The following is a 19,711-nucleotide window of genomic DNA, read 5'->3' on the forward strand; positions in this document are numbered from 1 at the left end:
ATGGTGAATATAATATTATATTTAATACTTCATTGTCATCTCACATCAGCATTCATATACTCACATCAATTTCACATATTTGAATTTAAGATTAAAAATGAATTCATTCCAAATGGCAGCAAGGTAATATAGCTTAAAGATTTTGGTCTCATGCAATATACTAGAGTACATGGGGGGAAACTATACAACGGAAATAGATATCATGAAATAAAAATGGTACATGCATTGTCTTTTAATACGCTTTTGCAGCAAAATTAAAGAGAAAACTTCTAGCCTTTATAATCAATAACAGATTTCATCAACTTTATCCAAAAGACATGAAAAAGGGGGGCAAATATTCGTAGTATTTCAACAGATTTCTCACATTCCTTCTTTTTAAAATCGAATCTAGCTTTCTTATTGCATATTCCCTACTCCATATGTTATGAATTCAATAATGCCTCTGTTTTTTTCTTCTTCTGTTTTGATTAACATTGATATGTATTGCTCATAAACATATTTGTAATGCTGGGTTGAATAATTCATGCCAATTCACATTCAGAAGTTAAACATTTGTTATAATGTCTTGAAAAAATTCCATCAATGACATTCTTTGGTAACATATTTGCACTGACCAGAAAAGAATAGGTATTATCAATCACCATGAGTGAACCGATCACTTTTGGTTTGTACAAAGACTACAATAGAGATTGGCAGAGTCCTTTCACATATGGTTTCCAACTTCCCATCTCACACTGCAACCTTTGAGTGCATTGCCATCCGCACAGCAGTCAGAAATGCACTACATATTCAAATCAATTTGCAGTCTTGCGTCCTGTAAGTGAAAACATTTGGCTTTATTTCTGTCAATACATTAATTCCTCTTCTATAATTAATTTTAGACAGTGTTTATGATATCACATTAGTGTTGTACAAAACAAGCTCTTTTGTGCTTTTTACCCCTAACACAGGCAGTGGCATAAAATAATTTGTTCTCTCTCTCTCCTACATTTGTTTTATTGCCCAGGTCATCATAGCAACTGCTATTTTTCTGTGTTGTGCATTAGATATTAAAACTACGAAGAACACAATGTCTGATCATACGCACTCTAGCACACATTATTATTTATTAACTTTGCTCTTTCAAAAATGATTTGTCATAAATAAACTCTCTATATATCTTAATAAATTAATGGCTTCTTGGCTTGATGTGTCTTCAATATCTAATAAAATATCTTATGATGCAATTAAAATCTCTCAGCATATAAAAATAAAGACAATAACAGGCATCATTTGTGTGCTTTATAAAAAGACTGCAAATTCATTTTTTCACATTTTCGTTCTCCCCCTCCCAACTCCCCTGAACCTTTTAGCTAAAGTCACCATGATTCACTTTCCTTCCCAAAGTCAAGAGAGTTCGATCAGAAAAGAATCAACTATAACGCTGACTTGAGAAAGGAAAGGATTTATATGCGTCTTCAATTACTGTTTGATGCATTATCTTTCAAAAAAAATGTTGAATACTGGTAGTGGTACATGTAACCGACAGACTTCGTTTCTAATTTGATTTGATCTGATCCAATCTCATTCATGTTTGAAACTTTATCAGGCATTTATACGACAATGGTCAGTGATATGAACTACTAAAAACAGAGCAAATAAATATTATATCAGTTTCGCATTTCATTCCAATACATCGGACTTCATTTAAGTAATATGCAAGAACAAAGGTCCTTTATTCTTTCTTACGTGAGTCGTATAAAAAAAAATGGTACTTCATTCGATATAATATGTTCCATTGTTTGTACATCTCACTGTAGTATAGCTGTCGGCTCATTGGAATGATTTGTTTGCCTGATCGATTGTAACAAGTTTCTCTTTGATTCGAAAGAAGCAAACACACGCTGGAATTGGCAACAGGGGGAAGCTTTTAGGATATAATAACATAATATATTCTATATATATAAACTATCACAAGGAGAAAAAGACAGAATAAAAAAGACGAATAGGCGTAACGATGAATTTAAGAAAAAGGCTCATCGATTAAAAATGTAACCTAAACATGACAGACTGCTGTATGGAAGATTTAGATTGTTGCCTGATGACCAGGCCATACTTAAACCCAAACGATTTAGCGGGACATTCTACACTAACACAAATCTTGGCTCAAAATCTTCACCGTTCTGATATCGGGTTATTCACAAAGATTTTTTTGAGGCCAATAATGATGAAGGGTGAACAGACAGTCGTTGAATTTAGACTGTACTCTCAGTGAGTATTGTCTTGTCTACAAAAAAATGCCTGAGATATGAACACAATGCTAATGATGTTATACAGTAATAGTAATCTATTACTGTCGGTTATTACACTTCTCCCGAACAACCTGAAACAACCTGAGCTCACTGCCTATGGCAACCTCGTGGTTCCCGTTTTAGGCCTACAGGAATGAGAATTTCAAAGTCAACTGGTTGAAGATTTTGCGGCCCTTTGTGAAGTTGATCCCTAATTTCTGATGAAATATAGGGATACTGACCCGTTAAAGACATTTCCAGAAACATTTCACATGGATTTCCAATTTTTCAATTATTTTTCTTAGTGTTTAAAGCCCATCTGTAATAGTTTACAGAAGGGATTAGACCACCCTGCAAGGTCACTGACAAGTGGTTATCTCATCAAATCAGCTCTCACTTAATATAAGAAAAAGAGGATCATAGGGGACCAATGGTCACCGATTAGACATTGTTTGCTATATAGAGGGCACAGTAGCTATAAGTAAGACAGTGTGGCTTTAAAGGGTGAAAATAATAGATGAAACATTCTAGAAACACACTGCAGTCTGTCATGCGAAGGAAATTATTTCTAAACGATGGAGCCAAAGACACTTGATTCCCTCCTTCGCTGCGTTCTTATCATTGATCGTTGGGGGTTGTTCACATCGTGCATTTACTTCTTGGACAAAGACATGTAGTAATCGGAGAGGATCCCCCATGCCTTGGGCGCCATGAAGCCGTCGGGAGGGGTGTGTCCCTCGCGAGCCAGCTTGCGCATGCGGGTGCCCGAGATGAAGTCAAAGTCCTCCTTCTTCTCCGGATCGAAGAAGTCCATGGCTTTCTTCTTGAGGTTGTAGGCAGCGACGCGGAATGGGATGATTTCTAGTTGAGTGAGACCGGGCGCCATGGTGAGGACCTGGAGAAATAGATAAAAAGGGAGAGAAATGGATATTTTTATTAGAGACATAAGAATATTAATTATCTGGATTTATATAGCGCTCAATATGGAATACCATCTCTAAGCGCTTTATAGATATTATTACCCCGGTCATCGGATTCATTCGCACACACTGTGCACCATCTCCACTCCCTTCTAGTGGACTTGGTACTGTGACTTTGCACCAGTGACAGTCACCTTGAGCTTATTCAATCCAAGGTCAAAATTAGGGTTCTAATTAGGTTTCTAGGTTTGGTATTAGGGTTAGGATAAGGGTTAGGGTTAACTTCAGGGTAAGGGTTACAGTTGGTACAGTGTTGGGTCCACCGCTGATGTTGGAATTCAGATCATATACAAAATTGACATACATTGTGTTGTTCAACCAGAATTTTTTGTAATGCCAATTCAGTCGATGAATATGTAGGTGATGAGAAGCAAATGTCTAGGCAGAGAGAGAGAGACTAAGAGAAAAAGAGGGAGAGAGAGAGAGACTGACAAGCGCGGCAGAGTGTCATGGGTGGTGCCCATCATACAAAACGATGACACACTGTCAATGAATAAACACTTTGGCAAATAGACCCAAGTTAAAAGTGCATAGATCGACAGAAAGGTAGATTCAAAGATGAATCGACAGATGGAGGAATAAAAAGAAATATCAGTAAATGAATGGATGGATGGACAGAAAGTTATGGAAGGAAATGGCTCATTAATTCCAATGCCAATACAGAAAACAAACATTAACTGAAACACATAATACATGTGTATAGCAAAACTCAACAGCTTTATTTTATTAAAAAACAGATAAAGGGAAAAAATGTTAGTTTAAACACCGAGACACATAACGACGTGGTCGATTTCAAAGCCGGAAAGTTTTTTAAATTATTGCTCAGCCGTTCAGCAGAATTTTCAGACTAGACAGGGTGGTAAAGGCGAGTCAACAAATGCTTTGCACAAATTTATTTTTTTGTTCTTTTCCTTTTTTCAGAAGTCCAGGTTATTTCTGGTTTTGAAAGTAGGAACGGGGCTCACATTTTTATTATTCCGTAGCCAGGAGTTCCGTTGTATGTGCGCCCTTTGGACTATGTAGCCAATAAGATCACTCACACACGTGTGCGGTCCCTCACAGGTACAGCCTGACCAGCGACAGGCTGTGAGGGCGCTAAAGGGAGGTGATGTCGGGGACTATTTGGCCGTGGAGGGGGGGGGGGGAGTGGTGATGTTAGAAACATACAGAGGGCAGGTATGGGTTAATGACGAGATCGGAAGAGAAAGAAAGAGAGAGAGAAAGAGGATCCTGAGAAGTACAGCTAGACCAAAACACCAAAGTTAATGGATAGTCCTTTATTATTATGAAAAACAAAAATACCATGACACCCATCTTAAATAAAAAGAGGTTTGAGTTTCAAGAAGACCATCAAATCTACAGTGTAGGTATTTTCTTGAAGAGTAAAAAAATCTTTTCCTGAGCATGCTAGGATTTCTCAAAAACTTATAAAGTAATGTCAAACCCTAAACCTACATCAACAGGTAATTGGACGGTGGATGGTCGTTTTAGGATTGTTTAATTTATCATTTTCACAATGTCCCCCCCCCCCTCCTCCTCCATTTCCCTTTCCTCCCAAGGCATGAGAACACCTTTAATCTGTATCTTTCTATTAAAAATAAACATATTTCACAATAATTTCTTTACGTCGGAGTACCCCAACTTGACCTCCAAAAGGTTCTTTTAAAGGATAAAGTTAACTGCCTGCTCCCACAGAAATCTCAGGTGTCCAACAGAAAATCCCAGTAGACCTTCCCTAGGGCAATATCAAATGGTAGTTTTTAACTGCTTGACCAGGGACCAGTATGACAACCAATGTTGATAACCAATCAGAAGCAAGGATTTCAGTAGCTTATAACGACAAATGTCATTTGTCACTGATGACAAGTTTTGTGAAATGCCCCCCCCCCCCTGGACATGTAAGCAAATGAACATCAAATACTTGCTCTTAAGGAAATCTATGGTCTTTTTATAGAAAACCCAAACAGAGATCTAATAAAGACACCAACAAGAGAAGGATGCCATTTTTCTTTAACTAATCAATTAATTTTTCTGCTTAACTAAGATAAATATTAATCTTGGTACTTACACGTCGGCCGTGGGAATGATCGTAGAGGTCACCTGACTTGTCTGGGTGTGGCATACCGGCGGGGTCACGACCCACGATGTAGAAGTTTGCTCCTGTGGCCATACGAGCTTTGGCGTGCCATTGTACCTGCGGAAGAGAACGTCAAATTTGAATTGAATGAGTTTTGGACGTTGTTTGGAACATGTGTTAAATCAAGAAAGGCTACTGAATAACCAGAAGCTTTTGCTACATTAAACTGTTGTGATTGGTATACAAGAAAGATTTTCACAGCAAGAAACTTGTACCATTTGCAAAAGGTCAGTTTTGTGGGCATGGCCACAATATAAATGTAGCTACTAATACTACTACTACCACCACTACCTCTACCACTACTACCGCTAACACTAATACTGTTGTCATGAGCATTATAAAGGGCATTATCATTACCAACATGGTATGGGCGCTCCAACTATTACCCCGGCTCTGCTAGTCGGCCGATTTCGGCACTCACAGCATTCAAGGAATTCCTTCCCACCGGTACCCATTTAACACCTTGGTGGAGAGTGGCAAATGTAGATTAATATCTTGCCAAAGGACATTAGTGCCGTAGCGGTACTGGAACCGCCAACCCTGAGATCCACAGACCTACGACTTATCGACTAGACGACAACACCAGAACCAGAACCCCTTCATCTAGGATAGCTGAATGCTATCATCTTCATCATTATGATTATGTAATGGAAGCTATGTCTTACCTCTGTTGGTCCTGCATACATCATGGGTGATGGGAAGATGGCCACTACTGTACTATTTGGATCCAAAATGCCTTCATCTAGGATAGCTGAGTGCTGGCGCATGCGCACATCGAGAGGCACATCATCAGCTTTGGTCCAACCACCTGAGAGTGATCAAGAATTCACACAATCAATACCGGGATTAATATTTGATGATGGCAGTAAATGAATATCAATTAAATATTGGGAACTACAAGAAATACAAAATGGAAGGAGAAACCCGAGGGTTATACTGAACCCAATGACCGGGGTAATAATATATCTCTAAAGCGCTTAGAGACATTGTATTAAGCGCTAAATAAGCATAATATTATTGTTATTATTAGAGTTCCTTTTTGACCCTCCAAGGCACAGGTAATTTGAATCAGAGATTAATAGTAATAATATCTTTCTCTAGAAACCCTTCGCGGAATGCTTTTGTATATCCACCAGCAGTGCAGCAATTCTTTTGGAACCATGACAAATTTCAGATTAACAAAAGAATAAAACCAATATGAATGAATGCAATTCTTGAGGTTCGGGGTTGAAGTAAGTAATTAAAAAATTTAGAAGTGTAGGAAACTGACCTCAGAGCAAGTGTTCACCAAGAATGTGTCGTAAGAATCGTATTATCTCTTACCCAGGGGATGAAGAAGCAGACATGGCTTCTTGTAGCCGCGTTCCTTCAGCCTGCGCTTGGTGTCGTTCATGAGCAGGGCGTGGCCGTTGTGGACGGGGTTACGCAGCTGGAATGCAAAGACGGCGTCGGAGCCGATCTCTCGGAAGCGGGTGCGGAGCTCGTTGGGAGTGAGGCGGTACTGGTCCAGCCCGTCGTTCCAACGTATACGCTCCAAGACCTCCAGGTCGCCACCAACTAGCCAATCACCACTCTCCATCACCATCTGTACAAAAGTTGAATGTTGTTGTTGTTGTTGTTTTAGTTTTTATGGCATGTATCATTATTTATGAATACTTATGAATGAAAACCAATTCACCAGTCTACTCATGTGCATTTTTTTAAAAAAGAAGACATATTCTAATTCCTCTTTCGAAGATTGCAATAACTCACAACTTATCATATTTTTTATTGATAATAATTCAAAGTTTGTGATAATTGCAAACAAAAAAGAAATAGTTGCTTGGATAAATTTGAAATATTGTTTCCTCATGTTCAATTAAGTTGAATGAAAGTGCATCTGTTCTGAGAGAAGGGTTACCAAAACTTTCTGCAGAGACACTGCCTACATCATCAAAAAATATAAAGGTGGATCACTTGCATTGGATATATTGCCTATGAAACATTAGGAGATCAATTAATTGAATGAGTTTGTAATTGACAAATTTGGTATGAATAAAACGTGGGATTCCATGAGTCAAACTGTTCTCTTACAGTCAAAATCAGCTTTCAATGGACACAAACCAGTTTCCAATGAATTAACCAGTTTGTACCGGTTTTAGGTGGATCAAACCAGTCTGAGCCGGTTGAAAGCAGCACCATGTACACTTACCTTGATATAGGGATGATCAGGATGGGACGTTCCCCACTGACGGCAGCATCTCTCCTCCTTCCTGTGTAGGTAGAACTCTGGCGTTCGCAGGATGGCTATACAGCGACCCTCGTACTTGAGTGTGAACGCCTCCAACTTCTCCAAACGCTCCTTGTCCTCGGTTTCAACGGGAAGAACAATCGGGACGGACTGGTTTATAGCACCGCCTGGGGAAAGAAAGGGAAGATCTTTTAAAGGCCTGAAAATTGTTCCACACAGAAATGAAAATAGAATGTTTAAGCTACCATTAAAGTGTATCAAATCACTAAAAAATAATCTGTAAACAGCTATTTTGTATAAAATCATACTCAACAAGTTCACCTGGCATTCTTTAGGTTAATAGAATTCACTAAGTGATTATTTTGTTTTGATAACTTATTGTCCCAATATTTTGAATTAATTCTGTGCCATAACGAGATGTAAAAATGTGGGTGTACCTTTATCTAAGTTAAGGTCCCTTCTGCTACTAAAGCAAACTCACCATCGAGAAGAGAGTTAAAATGTTGACATTGTAAGCACACCTCTCCCTCATGTTCTTGGAGAAATTCTATGCCAAAGTCCCCCTTCCCCTCTCCCTCCCCCTCCCATAAGACAAATTAGACACTACCCCTACATGGATATGATATTAATAGACTTAATGACCTTCTACTACTAAAGCCTACTCACCATCGAGAAGGCAGTTGAAATGCTGACATTGTAGGAACTCCCTCTCCCGCATGAAGCCCATCATGGGCGACGCCCACCCCTCGGCTAATACCTGGGTCCACTGCATATCAAGCTGTGAGGGATTGTGGGAAGGAAGAACAGACGTGATGAAAAAGAAATCGATAAAATGTGAACAAATGGTGTGAGTACTATTAAAGAGAGTCATTATAAATTTAGTTATATCTTCAAAATCATTACAACACAAATTATTCTCTATTCTTTTTTCGGGTAGAATATGAATTGCCACTGCTATTAAAGCGGGACTGCACTACTGGTAGATACTTTCGCCCTCTATATGGCCAACAATGCCTAAGCAGTACCCGTTGATCCCCCATGATCCCGTTTCTTATGTTGATTGAGAGTTGAGTTGACGAGATAACCACCTGTCAGTGACCACGCAGGGAGGTCTAATGTTCCCTCCTGGCCAAACTAGTGCAGATAGGCTTTAAAGAGAGTCCTCATAAATCTAGTGATTTCTTCCAAATCATTACAACATAAATTATCCTCTATTTTTTTTTTTTTTTGGGGGGGGGGTAGAATATGTATCTCCACTGCTATTAAATGAGGAAAGACACCCAACTTTACTAGTCAAATTATACAAAATCACAAACACCCCTAAAATGTGAATGGACTCACCTTGTTGATGTTGAGGGATGGAAGGCTCTCTGCCTCCTTCAAGGCCTCTGCTACTGCCTCTGCGGGGACGAGCAGCTCCTTCACGCTATCCACAACAGAGTCGGGAAGAATGTTCTGTAAAGAAGAATGACAAACAATAACATTATTTGTCTTTCTTTTTTGAAAGTCTATGATGATGATTTTGTGCAAATCATGTTTTTATTGGTGCATTAAGATGGTAAAAAGACCATAACTAAAATCAACTTGCACGGGACTAACACAGTCTTCCATGGCCTTTACTTTTCAAGAGGACGACCATGTCGACAAATCTTTTCATGACTCGGTAAAACTGTTTTCTTCAGCAATGCGCCCCTATGGAATTACAATATATATCTAACAGATGATGTTTGAAGGTTTGCATGGTGGTATGAACAATCGCGGAAGAGGTTTACGGTACACCATGTGTAAAGTCCTAGAAGGACTAAGGAAAGTGTCCTGAAGATGGACAGTCAACCTGTCCGAAACGTCGAGTCTACTCTCCTGCTCCTGCTCTGCAACTCTACTCGCCGACTCAAGCCAGCTTCTCTCATCTACTCAACTCTCCAACTCAATCCAGGCTTCTACTCAAACCTCTCATCCTGTCTACAACTTTCTGGTTTACAGTCCTTTTCAGGACTATACTCACTTCCGAAAGATACTCTTCCTTCCAACCTCCACTTTCTCGCCTTTCCATTTCACTTCCATTTCTATCCACTTTCCTTAGTCCTTCTAGGACTTTACACATGGTGTACCGTAAACCTCTTCCGCGATATATCTAACAGTCGCCTCATTAAATCAAACCTTATGCTAAGTGTCATGACTATTAAATAAATGGAGATCTTGGTTAACTTAAAAGAGAGAAGATGAAGGGCAAAAGAGGACCAAATGTCACTGGTCTAAATGGCCTTGACCAAATGTTACTGGCCCAAACACTATTGGGCTGAAGGATATTGGACCAGATGGCAATTTGGACTGACCACTTACCTCTGCCCTGAGGAACTTGACCAACTGCTGGACTACATCCTTGACGCTGTCCCTGCCAGACATAAGCACCAGGTCTGGGTTCTCAGGTGCCTCATAGGCCTGGTCGATACCAGTGAAGCCTAGATATAAGAACAAATGGTGATCATTAATGGTAGCTTAGTGGATATAGGAGTAGTCTAGGAACTGAAAGGGTGCTTCATAGGCCTGGTCAATACCAGTGAAGCCTAGGGTAATAACAGATAATAGTAGCTTAAAGGTAATACAAAGTTTTGGTATGGGGTCATGAATTTGGTTCAAATGAACATATTGGAAGCATATGCGATTTTACAATATTCAATGATCGTTGTTGTTGTTGAAATTGAATCTTAAGTGATGAAATGATTGTAAATAATAAACTCTTTATGTTGTATGGATCCCTCTCTAGACTGATATTACTTTAGCTTAAAAACAATGTTAGTTGACTACAATCAACCGATTTGCTATTCCCGTTTGGAAATTATATATCAGAACTGCATATTCTGAGATTTCAATGGTCGCAGCTACCATCGAATGGCCTTAGGCGCTATATTTGACATTTACCGGGAGCACCGGTAAATTTTGTATTATTCAATTTCTCGAAAGTGTTTTAGGGGCTAATTTGTTTAGTGCTTATAAAACATCCAGAGGGGCATCCAAATATTTCAAAATTTTTAAGAATTACTGTCGGTCCAATTTTCAAAATTTCCCTAAATTTTGCATTACCTTTTAAAGGTGGTTATAGAAGTGGTCTTGGAACTGGAAGGTCCTGGGTTCAATTTCATAATTTAATTCAAATCCAACATACTAGTGCATTTTGATAGGGAATTTATCATCATTTACCAATTGTATCATCACATATTAGTCAAAACATATTCTTTCACAAGATTGGTGATAAGAGTGTCCATTTCATTTTTCATTTGAGAAGGGGGGGGGGGCGTTTCCAAAACTGGACTATACCTTTAACACATTTTGACCTTTGACCTACCCTTGATAAGGCCAGCCCTAGCCTTCTTGTACAGTCCCTTCACGTCACGCTCCTCACAGATCTCCAATGGAGTGTTGACGAAGATCTCGTAGAACGGAAGGCCAGTCTTCTGATGCAATTGTCGTGCAACATCACGGTCCTGAAGGAAAAGAATAACAAATAAAAAGAACATTTAGAAAACCTGTAATACAGTCAAACCTGTCTACAGCTGCCGCCCAAGGGAAACACAAAAGGTGGTCCTTGTAGACAGGTTCCTTTAGTACATGATTCAATCAAAAACCATTTTCAAGGGAGACAAAAAATGTGCTTGTTGTAGACAGGTGGTCACTAAAGCAGGTTTGACTGTACTATAATAGACCCTACCGCAAATACGAAGTTTGGCAGTAGATGGCAACCTTCCTCCAACACTGCGCAGGTCAGCACATGGGCAGATGCGGGAGAGACTATAAGACAAGGTTTCTTCCAGCTTCCATCGAGAATGTACAGCAGGGTCAACTAATTCCTTAGTTAACTAAATTATTGTTGAGGTTTCATGAACTTCCTTGATGATTAGATGAGATCTTTGTAGGCACCATTATAATATGTTACATATAGTTTATTGGTTCTGAAACTATGATTTCTGTTAAACTTTACAGTTCTCGACCAATTGCATTTGTATGGACACCGGAAGTGCCTTTGGCCTTTTACCAAAAATATCCCCATGGTCGTTGATGCCCTCTATTGCCAAATTGAGGTAGGGCAAATTTTGTTTTCTTCTTGCTGAGAAGCATACAGGTGTGGACATGCAGGTGAAGTACTCCAGTAGTTCTTGATATCACATCTTAACCCATCTTCAATCAATGTACAAAGGACTAGATGCATGGGCAAAAAGAGACCAGGGGGGCGTTTCACAAAACTTGCCATCAGTGTCAAATAACAGTTTTTGTTATAAGCTACTGAAATCCTTGCTTCTGATTGGTTATCAGCAGATTTGTCACTGATTTTTGCCATTTGTCATTGAAAAAAGGGTTTGTGAAACGCCCCCCAGATGATTGACAAGACAGATTGGTGGTGTTGGAAACGGGATGACCTTGATTCAAGACCAAGAGAGTGTTTCAGTGCCCTTAGGAAAGGCAAATACAGTCAAACTTGTCTACAGCGACCACCCAAGGGAAACAAAAAATGTGCTTGTTGTAAACAGGTTCCTTTAGTATATGTTTCAATAAGAAACCATTTTCAAGGGAAACAAAAAATGTGCTTGTTGTAGACAGGTGGTCTTTGTAGACAGGTTCCTTTAGTATATGTTTCAATAAGAAACCATTTTCAAGGGAAACAAAAAATGTGCTTGTTGTAGACAGGTGGTCTTTGTAGACAGGTTCCTTTAGTACATGTTTCAATGAGAAACCATTTTTAAGGGAAACAAAAAATGTGCCTGTTGTAGACAGGTGGTCTTTGTAGACAGGTTCCTTTAGTATATATTTCAATGAGAACCATTTTCAAGGGAAACGAAAAAGGTGCTTGTTATAGACAGGTGGTCACTAAAGCAGGTTTAACTGAAGTCATAAAAGAAACAATCCACCAAGCTTACCTTTGCGTAGGGACTGATGAATGAGGACAGACAGACGATACCACCATCGGCGAAGAGCCTGGCGACCTCGGCGACACGACGAATGTTCTCTTCACGGTCCTCGGGGGTGAAGCTCAGGTTCTTGTTGAGACCGGTTCTCACGTTGTCTCCGTCCAGACCGTAGGCCGGGATGCCGTGGTGACACAGGTATTCCTCAAGGGCGAAGGACACAGTCGTCTTACCGGCTCCAGACAAACCTGACATGAACAATAACAATAATGATAATAAACTTTAATATTACTTTAAGGCACCTTTTCTAGGAGTTACACAGCCCTTTGCATATGTACATATAGAGCACTTTGTATCCATCCCAAGTTCCAAACTTAATAGTCCTCTATAACAATTTATAAGGACAGCATAAAATTCAAGTTCAATTTGAAATTGATTCCATTTACAATTTTTTAGAACAGATCACAAAATGATAATGCATAAATGAAGAGACCGCTTTAAAGAGGAAGAGCCTTATTTCTGCTGCCAACGAATAACAAAAGGAAAGGTTATACATTTTTTTTTTTTTTTTTACTTATGGTAGTAAGAACATAGACCTACCAGGTTTATGAAGAATTGGTTTATTACATCTTAGCAAGACATATCTATTCGTACATCGTCCAAATACTTCATAATGATACTATTATTCCAGCAATCAAAACGGTTTTGACAACTGGTGTTTAATTGCGTCCTACTGGGCACAAAGTGAAGTGACTTGTGCTGATTTGACTTACCGGTGAACCAGATAGTACATCCACGGAAGCCCCCGCGCATGCCCATGACCTGCCCACGCTTGTCCCTGGAGACATGATGGGTTTGCTCCGTCACGTTGGTGGAACCTTGCTTCTTTGACTGTAGAGAAAGTATTTATGTTTTTACAATGTACAAAGTTCTGCAATTCAACCATCTGGCTGCAAATGAATTTTTAATAAAACCATTACCATTACCATTACCAGAGGGGAAAAAAAGGGTAAAAAAGGATGATATAAGTATGGCAGGACTCAAAACTTACTCTTTTTGGAAGCGGGTCGGAATTGAAATTTTAACTCTCTGTATGTATGAGCCCTATGTATAAACTTCAAAATTGTTGGGGTTCAGACTTATTGTTGGGGCACCTTTCAGTGTCAAGTCTTGAATATGGTCTTACTAGGTTGATAATCTTGATGAATTGATTCAAGATTTGTACAGTGAAATATCTATCAAAGGGTTTTATACCAGATGCTTCGGCAGCAACTACTCCTTGGTCAAATTCTGCGGGATGTTTCACAAAGATCCGAAGTCAAACTTAACTATAAGTTGGACTTAAACATTATGGAGAGCCAATTGCAGCCTTAAAATTAAATATATTCAAAAGCAAAGATTGAAGTATTTTTAGACTTTTCATAAATCCCACATCAAGAACATGAAGTCTCCTTAATAATAGATTATATGAATGATCTGAATTAATATTTTATGACTTTTAAAACAATTTTTACAAAATATTTTCAGACGGCTTTCCATTATTTTTAAGTTCAACTTGGGATCTTTGTGAAATACCCCCCTGGACAAACTAAATTCTTAACTTCAACCTTGAAGCAAACATTTGTAGTCTTGTACCTACCAACACTGTCTTTGAGGCTGTTCACACCGGCAGAGATAACGTGCGCTAGACCGCGCTATCTCTGCGGTTTGGAAGGTACAACGTCGTTTCGGTCCGCCCAACAGCGAGCCACGGCGAGCCAAAACGGCGTGCCACTGGAGCACCTCTTGGGGGTGGTCCACGAGAGATAGCGCGGTCTAGCGCGCGCTAGAAAAAAGGGGGTGCTACGATAGACCGCGCTATCTCATTGCGGTGTGAACAGCCTCTTTGACATTGAACTGAACCCTGAAGCAAATGCTTAAAAATCAAACATGACCAATAGTCGCAAGAGCTATTAATGTTGAGTCATGGTATGCAGACCGCTCAGGTGAACAGAGCAAATTATGTCGAGTCATGGTATGAAGACCGCTCAGGTGAGAGAAGAAAAGCATGATTATCCTCCAGGGCCCATATACATGCACATACAAACTTACTATTAAAGTTAATTGTCAACTATAGGCTGTGGTATATATGTAGTTAGTTGACAACTAGGCATAGTAAGATTTTAGGAATATGAGCTCAGGTGGCCTTTATGAATTATATGTACAAGTTCCATTATTGCATGTTTCAATATGACACATTTCTCATAAAGAAACACTCAAATTGGTCTTTCTATACAGGTGGTTGCTAAAGCAGGTTCAACTGTCTTTGCAGCTCATGTGGCATTTGATTCTTGATTTTCAGGTTATCTACGGATAAAACTCCTATTTTAAGGAAGATGGAACCTTATTTGGACATTACTCATGATTATTCATACAGCAACATATTCCAACACCAACAAAATATGCGCATAATGTTGCTCAACAGAAATACAGAACCGTATTTGGACATTACTTATGTTAATTCATACTGCACATGTTCCAACACCAACAAAATGTAGCTCAATGATCATGTCACCACAGCCACTCTTATTTGCTTCTTTTTTTGGGGTTATGACAAAGACACACTTGTCAACTTCACATCCTGTACATACCAACAGTTGTCAACTTGTCAATGTTCTTAATTGACTATGTAAAGGGCTTTACAAAAATGCCACGTAATGTAAAACAAACAATGTACTTGTACTGAACTTGGTACTATGAGCGCACATACTGTGACGATGCTTGAACCTCAATAGGCCTGTCCTCACTATCTTGAGATTGCCAAATATCCCACTATTAAAACTATCCTGATCGCAAACTATCCAGCTAATTTGCGTCTTCATCAGCCCAAAGTTGCAATTAGCAGGATATTTGGTCTGGATTGTCATCCCAAGATATCTTGGGATAGTTTGCAAAATATCCCACTATTTGGCAAAATATCCAGCTATTTGTCCGGTGCGTCTTCACCAGCCCGAAGACTCGCACTATGCGCGAACGCTGAGCAAAATATCTCGAGCTAATTTCTCAAGGTCGAGGTCGAATCTCGAGCTGATGAAGACACGAATTGTAACTTCGGGATTATCTCCCAAATCAGAAAAAGCTGGTTATTTGTCAATTTCGAGATGATGAAGACGCGCCTAAAGTGGGTCGAAATTGTTGATCAAACTGCCTTTGTGGACGAGACAAGAAATATTGCATGTTCCTCTTGACATTTGTACCAAAGCACTTTTGCTAATATTGAAACAACACGAAAGACATACAAGAAGCTAGGCACATAGGCGCAAAGGTTGAATTAATAGATAATATGCATGACTTGGCAGATTTTAATGTTTGCATTAATGATGTTGCTCTATTACAATGCAATTTTGAAAGCAATACCAAATATACCAATGTAATTCATGTAGGTACATGTACATGTACATTTACAAAAGAATTTTATGTAAAAATTACCACACATGTATGATTATACAGAGTTTGAGCCTGATAAAAAACCAAATTATAAACCATGATCAATGATAGAAGTGAATTTGGTCTCTAAAGCTAGCCACAAAAACAAAAGCTCTCACTGCTTTCACTGAGGAAATTGATAATTGCCTAATAATCATGAGACACAGGAAGTTTGATGCGTTTTCGGCGGTTTCATTCTTGCTATGCAAGAGAGAGAGAGAGAGAGTGAGAAATTGCGTCTTCACCAGACCAATATGCTCATCACAAACTACAGCTCGGACGATTGCAAATTAGCCCACTATTTCCCAAATAGTTAGATATTTTGGAAACAAGACCAAATTTCTCAGGATATTGTCTCGACCAAATAGCCTGCTAATTGCAATGGCACGCTGATGAAGACGTGAATTAGCTGGCTAATTTGAGAGCGGGCTAGTTAAAATAGCGGGTTATTTTGCAACTTCGATCTGATGAAAGTAGGCCGAGAGAGAGAGAGAGAGAGAGTTACATGAAACTGCATCATTTTGAAGCATGAATGAAGCCTCCTTCAGATATGACACAGTAAGCTGAGATGATTTTTTAATGACAAACATCAAAGTATAATATGCTCCACATTTCCGTATCTTATAACACATGGCTCAGGGAATACGTGTAAGACCCTTGTTGCCATGGTTGCCATTCATTTACACATTACAACAACAACAAAACCTTAATTGATCAATCAAGCTCTTTCGTCTTACCAAGACCAGTATATATTCCTATTTGTATAACAAAATAAATACACATTCATGTACATGTAGACAAGCTTCCAAAAATAGAAATGAGATAGAAGCTAAATTGTGTTTGTTCACAAGGTCTGTCTAATTTATCTTCGTCATAATAAGAGCTAAAAATACATCAACAAATTACACCAATCTACACTGTTCAAATTCATGAGATAACTGATTTGATAAGAAGTAAAGTTTGTACCCCAAGCCAGATTTGTTACACAATATCATTAAAGAAGCTTCAAAAAGAAAATTTAAAAAAAGCAACATCAAACACTAAGGTATGACAATAAGGCAGAAAGTTTTCCATTCTCATTACTTGGTTTTCACAAATCCACAAAAAAAATCAATGGGCATACTAGTATCCAATCTATACGAGTTGTATCTACAGGGTGTACCTCTCACATTGTTTTGTCGTTGGTTGGATTCTGTAAGAGGTTCTTTTCCCGAATACCTCACCTCAAGATAACATGCACCTTTAGTCAAGCAAATATGAAGATTGAGGAATATGTGACTTGCTTCCTTTCAGCAGAGATGGGCAGGAGCTAGATCGAGGTCACATCGAAAGAGCGCTGATGTGATTTAAGATTTGGCAAATGAATACTCCTTGAACTTCGTTATCCTGAAATTACCTCACAAGGGTCCTTAATGAGATCTTAAGCCAGGTTCAAATTGATATTGCCCATTGATAAATATCTAGTGGTGAGGTTCATTAGGGGGAGCAATTGTGAATGATTAATTTGATCTTTGATCGACAGTATTGAGCAAGTCAGTCTTAAAGTGCATTGTGTACATGTACATGTACATATAGGCCTACATGTAAATGTAACATCTATGATCTTTGTATTCAAAATTTCAAATCAACTTTAGCCTACATATTAAGGTCAGTCAGTCCAAATGTCCTATGAATATAATTGCAAACACTTTCAAAATATCAACATAAGGCAATTACGTACAAGTAATTCAAACATTAATTTCTATAAGCAATATACAATGGGACATTGAAATCGTCCTTAATTAAATTGATTTCTGAAAAGTTTTTGCACTTGTATTCATAATACAGTCAGTCTTGTACACATACATGATGTACATCTTGGTCGGGGCGGATTTAGCAACGTCATGAACATGTATCTGTACATGTAAAAATATTTTTAGAGCACTTAGCCAATCATTAAATGGAATATGTTCTTTACAAGCAGGTTTCTTGCAAGAGCAGAACAACCCCATACTATACAAAAGTTGGGGAATTTTAGTAAAAGAATACCACAAGCAATTTTTTCCTAACAAGGGTAATAGACTAGGGTCATAGAGTACCAAAGTGTGATGTCATACTGGCCAAGTTGTCAAAGTTGCTGGTTTCACACAATTTTGTGTTAGGCAATGGCATGGTGATCCCACCAGACCCAAACACTATATTTGCCCTGCTCCAGCCTGTTGCTTGAATGATTCTGTGGTGAACCTCATGCAAAGGCTCTGTAACTTTGGAAACCAGTAACCTGGATGACGAGCGAATATGACTTTAGCAGTTTGGTACTCTATGTGTTCAAATACTTTATGGACATGCCTCCAAATGTCCTATATGTTTCGTGTAGCATGTTTCTATTCCACTTCCTACATGTATGTTTATGCTTACTTGCCTCTTTTAATAATATGTTTAAATTAAAGGCGCATTTAGAAATTGAAACCTTAAACTTTCCCATGACAAAACACAAACAAAGGCTCACAAATTAGGAAGTTAGCGTGGAAGCAAAAATTAAGTAGTGGAATTCCTGACCTAATTGGACAATGAAAGGGACCAATGACCTTTAAAAAGAAGAGGATTTGTGTACAGCTAGAATGTTTTGAATCATCCTTTAAAACTTTACTGGTATTCTATGAGTATGAAGAAAAAATAAGTAATAGTAATACTTGTATTTTATAACAAAACAAGTTGCAAAAAATTGGTTGTGGTAAACTGGCAATGCTTTTTAAAGATAAAGTTAAAGAGCAGTTCTGGTCATGCGATTGCATTGTGAAAGAAACGTTGTGGAATCAGAAAAGGTTGATCATCTAAAATGGATAATGGCGCTATATAAATCTCATGCATTATTATTATCTAGCATATACTGGTAAGTATATTGGTGTGTGTACTGCAAGGTTCTGAAATCATAAAAAATTTCTTATCATTTTGATGATTCCAGAACCTTGCAGTACACACCAATACTTATATGCTAGATGATCAACCTTTTCTGATCGATTCCACAACGTTTCTTTCACAATTACATTCACAAAACTTTTAATTATTTTTAAATTTTATTTGCAAGACTTGAATATATTGAATTTGACTTCATTCATGTTTTCTGAATCGAATCCATTTCAAGGTTTTCCACTGAAAAACAATCAATTGATGGACAATTGCCAAGAGCAATTTACATTCAATTTGTTTAAAGTGTAGCTGACTGAATACACTAACTCTATGCACATACATGTACATGTATGCATGTACTATATGTACAGTTAGAACTGCAAAATTACATTACATTTAATACATTGTACTTTCAGGTGCAGAAGAATACAATTAAAGTTATTTGAATACTCAATAAACAAACATGAAAATTGAATGTAGCAAGAAGCAATGATTCTTGTATACATATTATAAGTGTGATTACAATGTATACGGTAGCTAAAATCAAGACCAAAATCAATCAACTCCAGCTGAATCTCTTTTTTGTTTGGGGGGGGGGGGGGTGCCTGTACATTGTAAGTGTTCCCTCAAGCCAATGCCACATTGCACAAATCTGTTTGACCGTGTTTAATAAGTACTCCACTGAGGACTAGACACTAGACAATTCTAAATACTGGTAGGCGAAATGAAGTACTTTTGAAGGGTACCATACTGTACACGTACACTGTATGAGAGTATAATAAACAGCAAAAGTAGTACTGAAGTTTTTTGTTTTTTAAAGCTGGGCCCTGTATCATAAA

General features: G+C 38.4%; 1 protein-coding gene across 4 annotated transcripts in view; it reads right to left on the minus strand.

Moving 5' to 3' along the window:
- Positions 1 to 2,648: 2,648 nt before the first annotated feature.
- Positions 2,649 to 19,711, minus strand: part of LOC576349 (bifunctional 3'-phosphoadenosine 5'-phosphosulfate synthase) — a 32,489-nt gene continuing 15,426 nt past the window's right edge. For 2 of the 4 annotated variants that reach the window (XM_030979026.1, XM_011673472.2), the window contains exons 2-12: positions 13,292 to 13,409; positions 12,531 to 12,766; positions 10,964 to 11,102; positions 9,961 to 10,079; positions 8,959 to 9,072; positions 8,284 to 8,395; positions 7,579 to 7,784; positions 6,711 to 6,972; positions 6,053 to 6,195; positions 5,319 to 5,444; positions 2,923 to 3,165 (exon numbers count right to left, since the gene is read on the minus strand). In XM_030979026.1, coding sequence (XP_030834886.1) covers positions 2,923 to 3,165; positions 5,319 to 5,444; positions 6,053 to 6,195; positions 6,711 to 6,972; positions 7,579 to 7,784; positions 8,284 to 8,395; positions 8,959 to 9,072; positions 9,961 to 10,079; positions 10,964 to 11,102; positions 12,531 to 12,766; positions 13,292 to 13,409 — 1,818 coding nt within the window. 4 annotated transcript variants of the gene reach the window in all.

The sequence above is a fragment of the Strongylocentrotus purpuratus genome, unplaced genomic scaffold (assembly GCF_000002235.5).
Source record: "Strongylocentrotus purpuratus isolate Spur 01 unplaced genomic scaffold, Spur_5.0 spur5_scaffold_10, whole genome shotgun sequence".
NCBI lineage: Eukaryota > Metazoa > Echinodermata > Echinoidea > Camarodonta > Strongylocentrotidae > Strongylocentrotus > Strongylocentrotus purpuratus.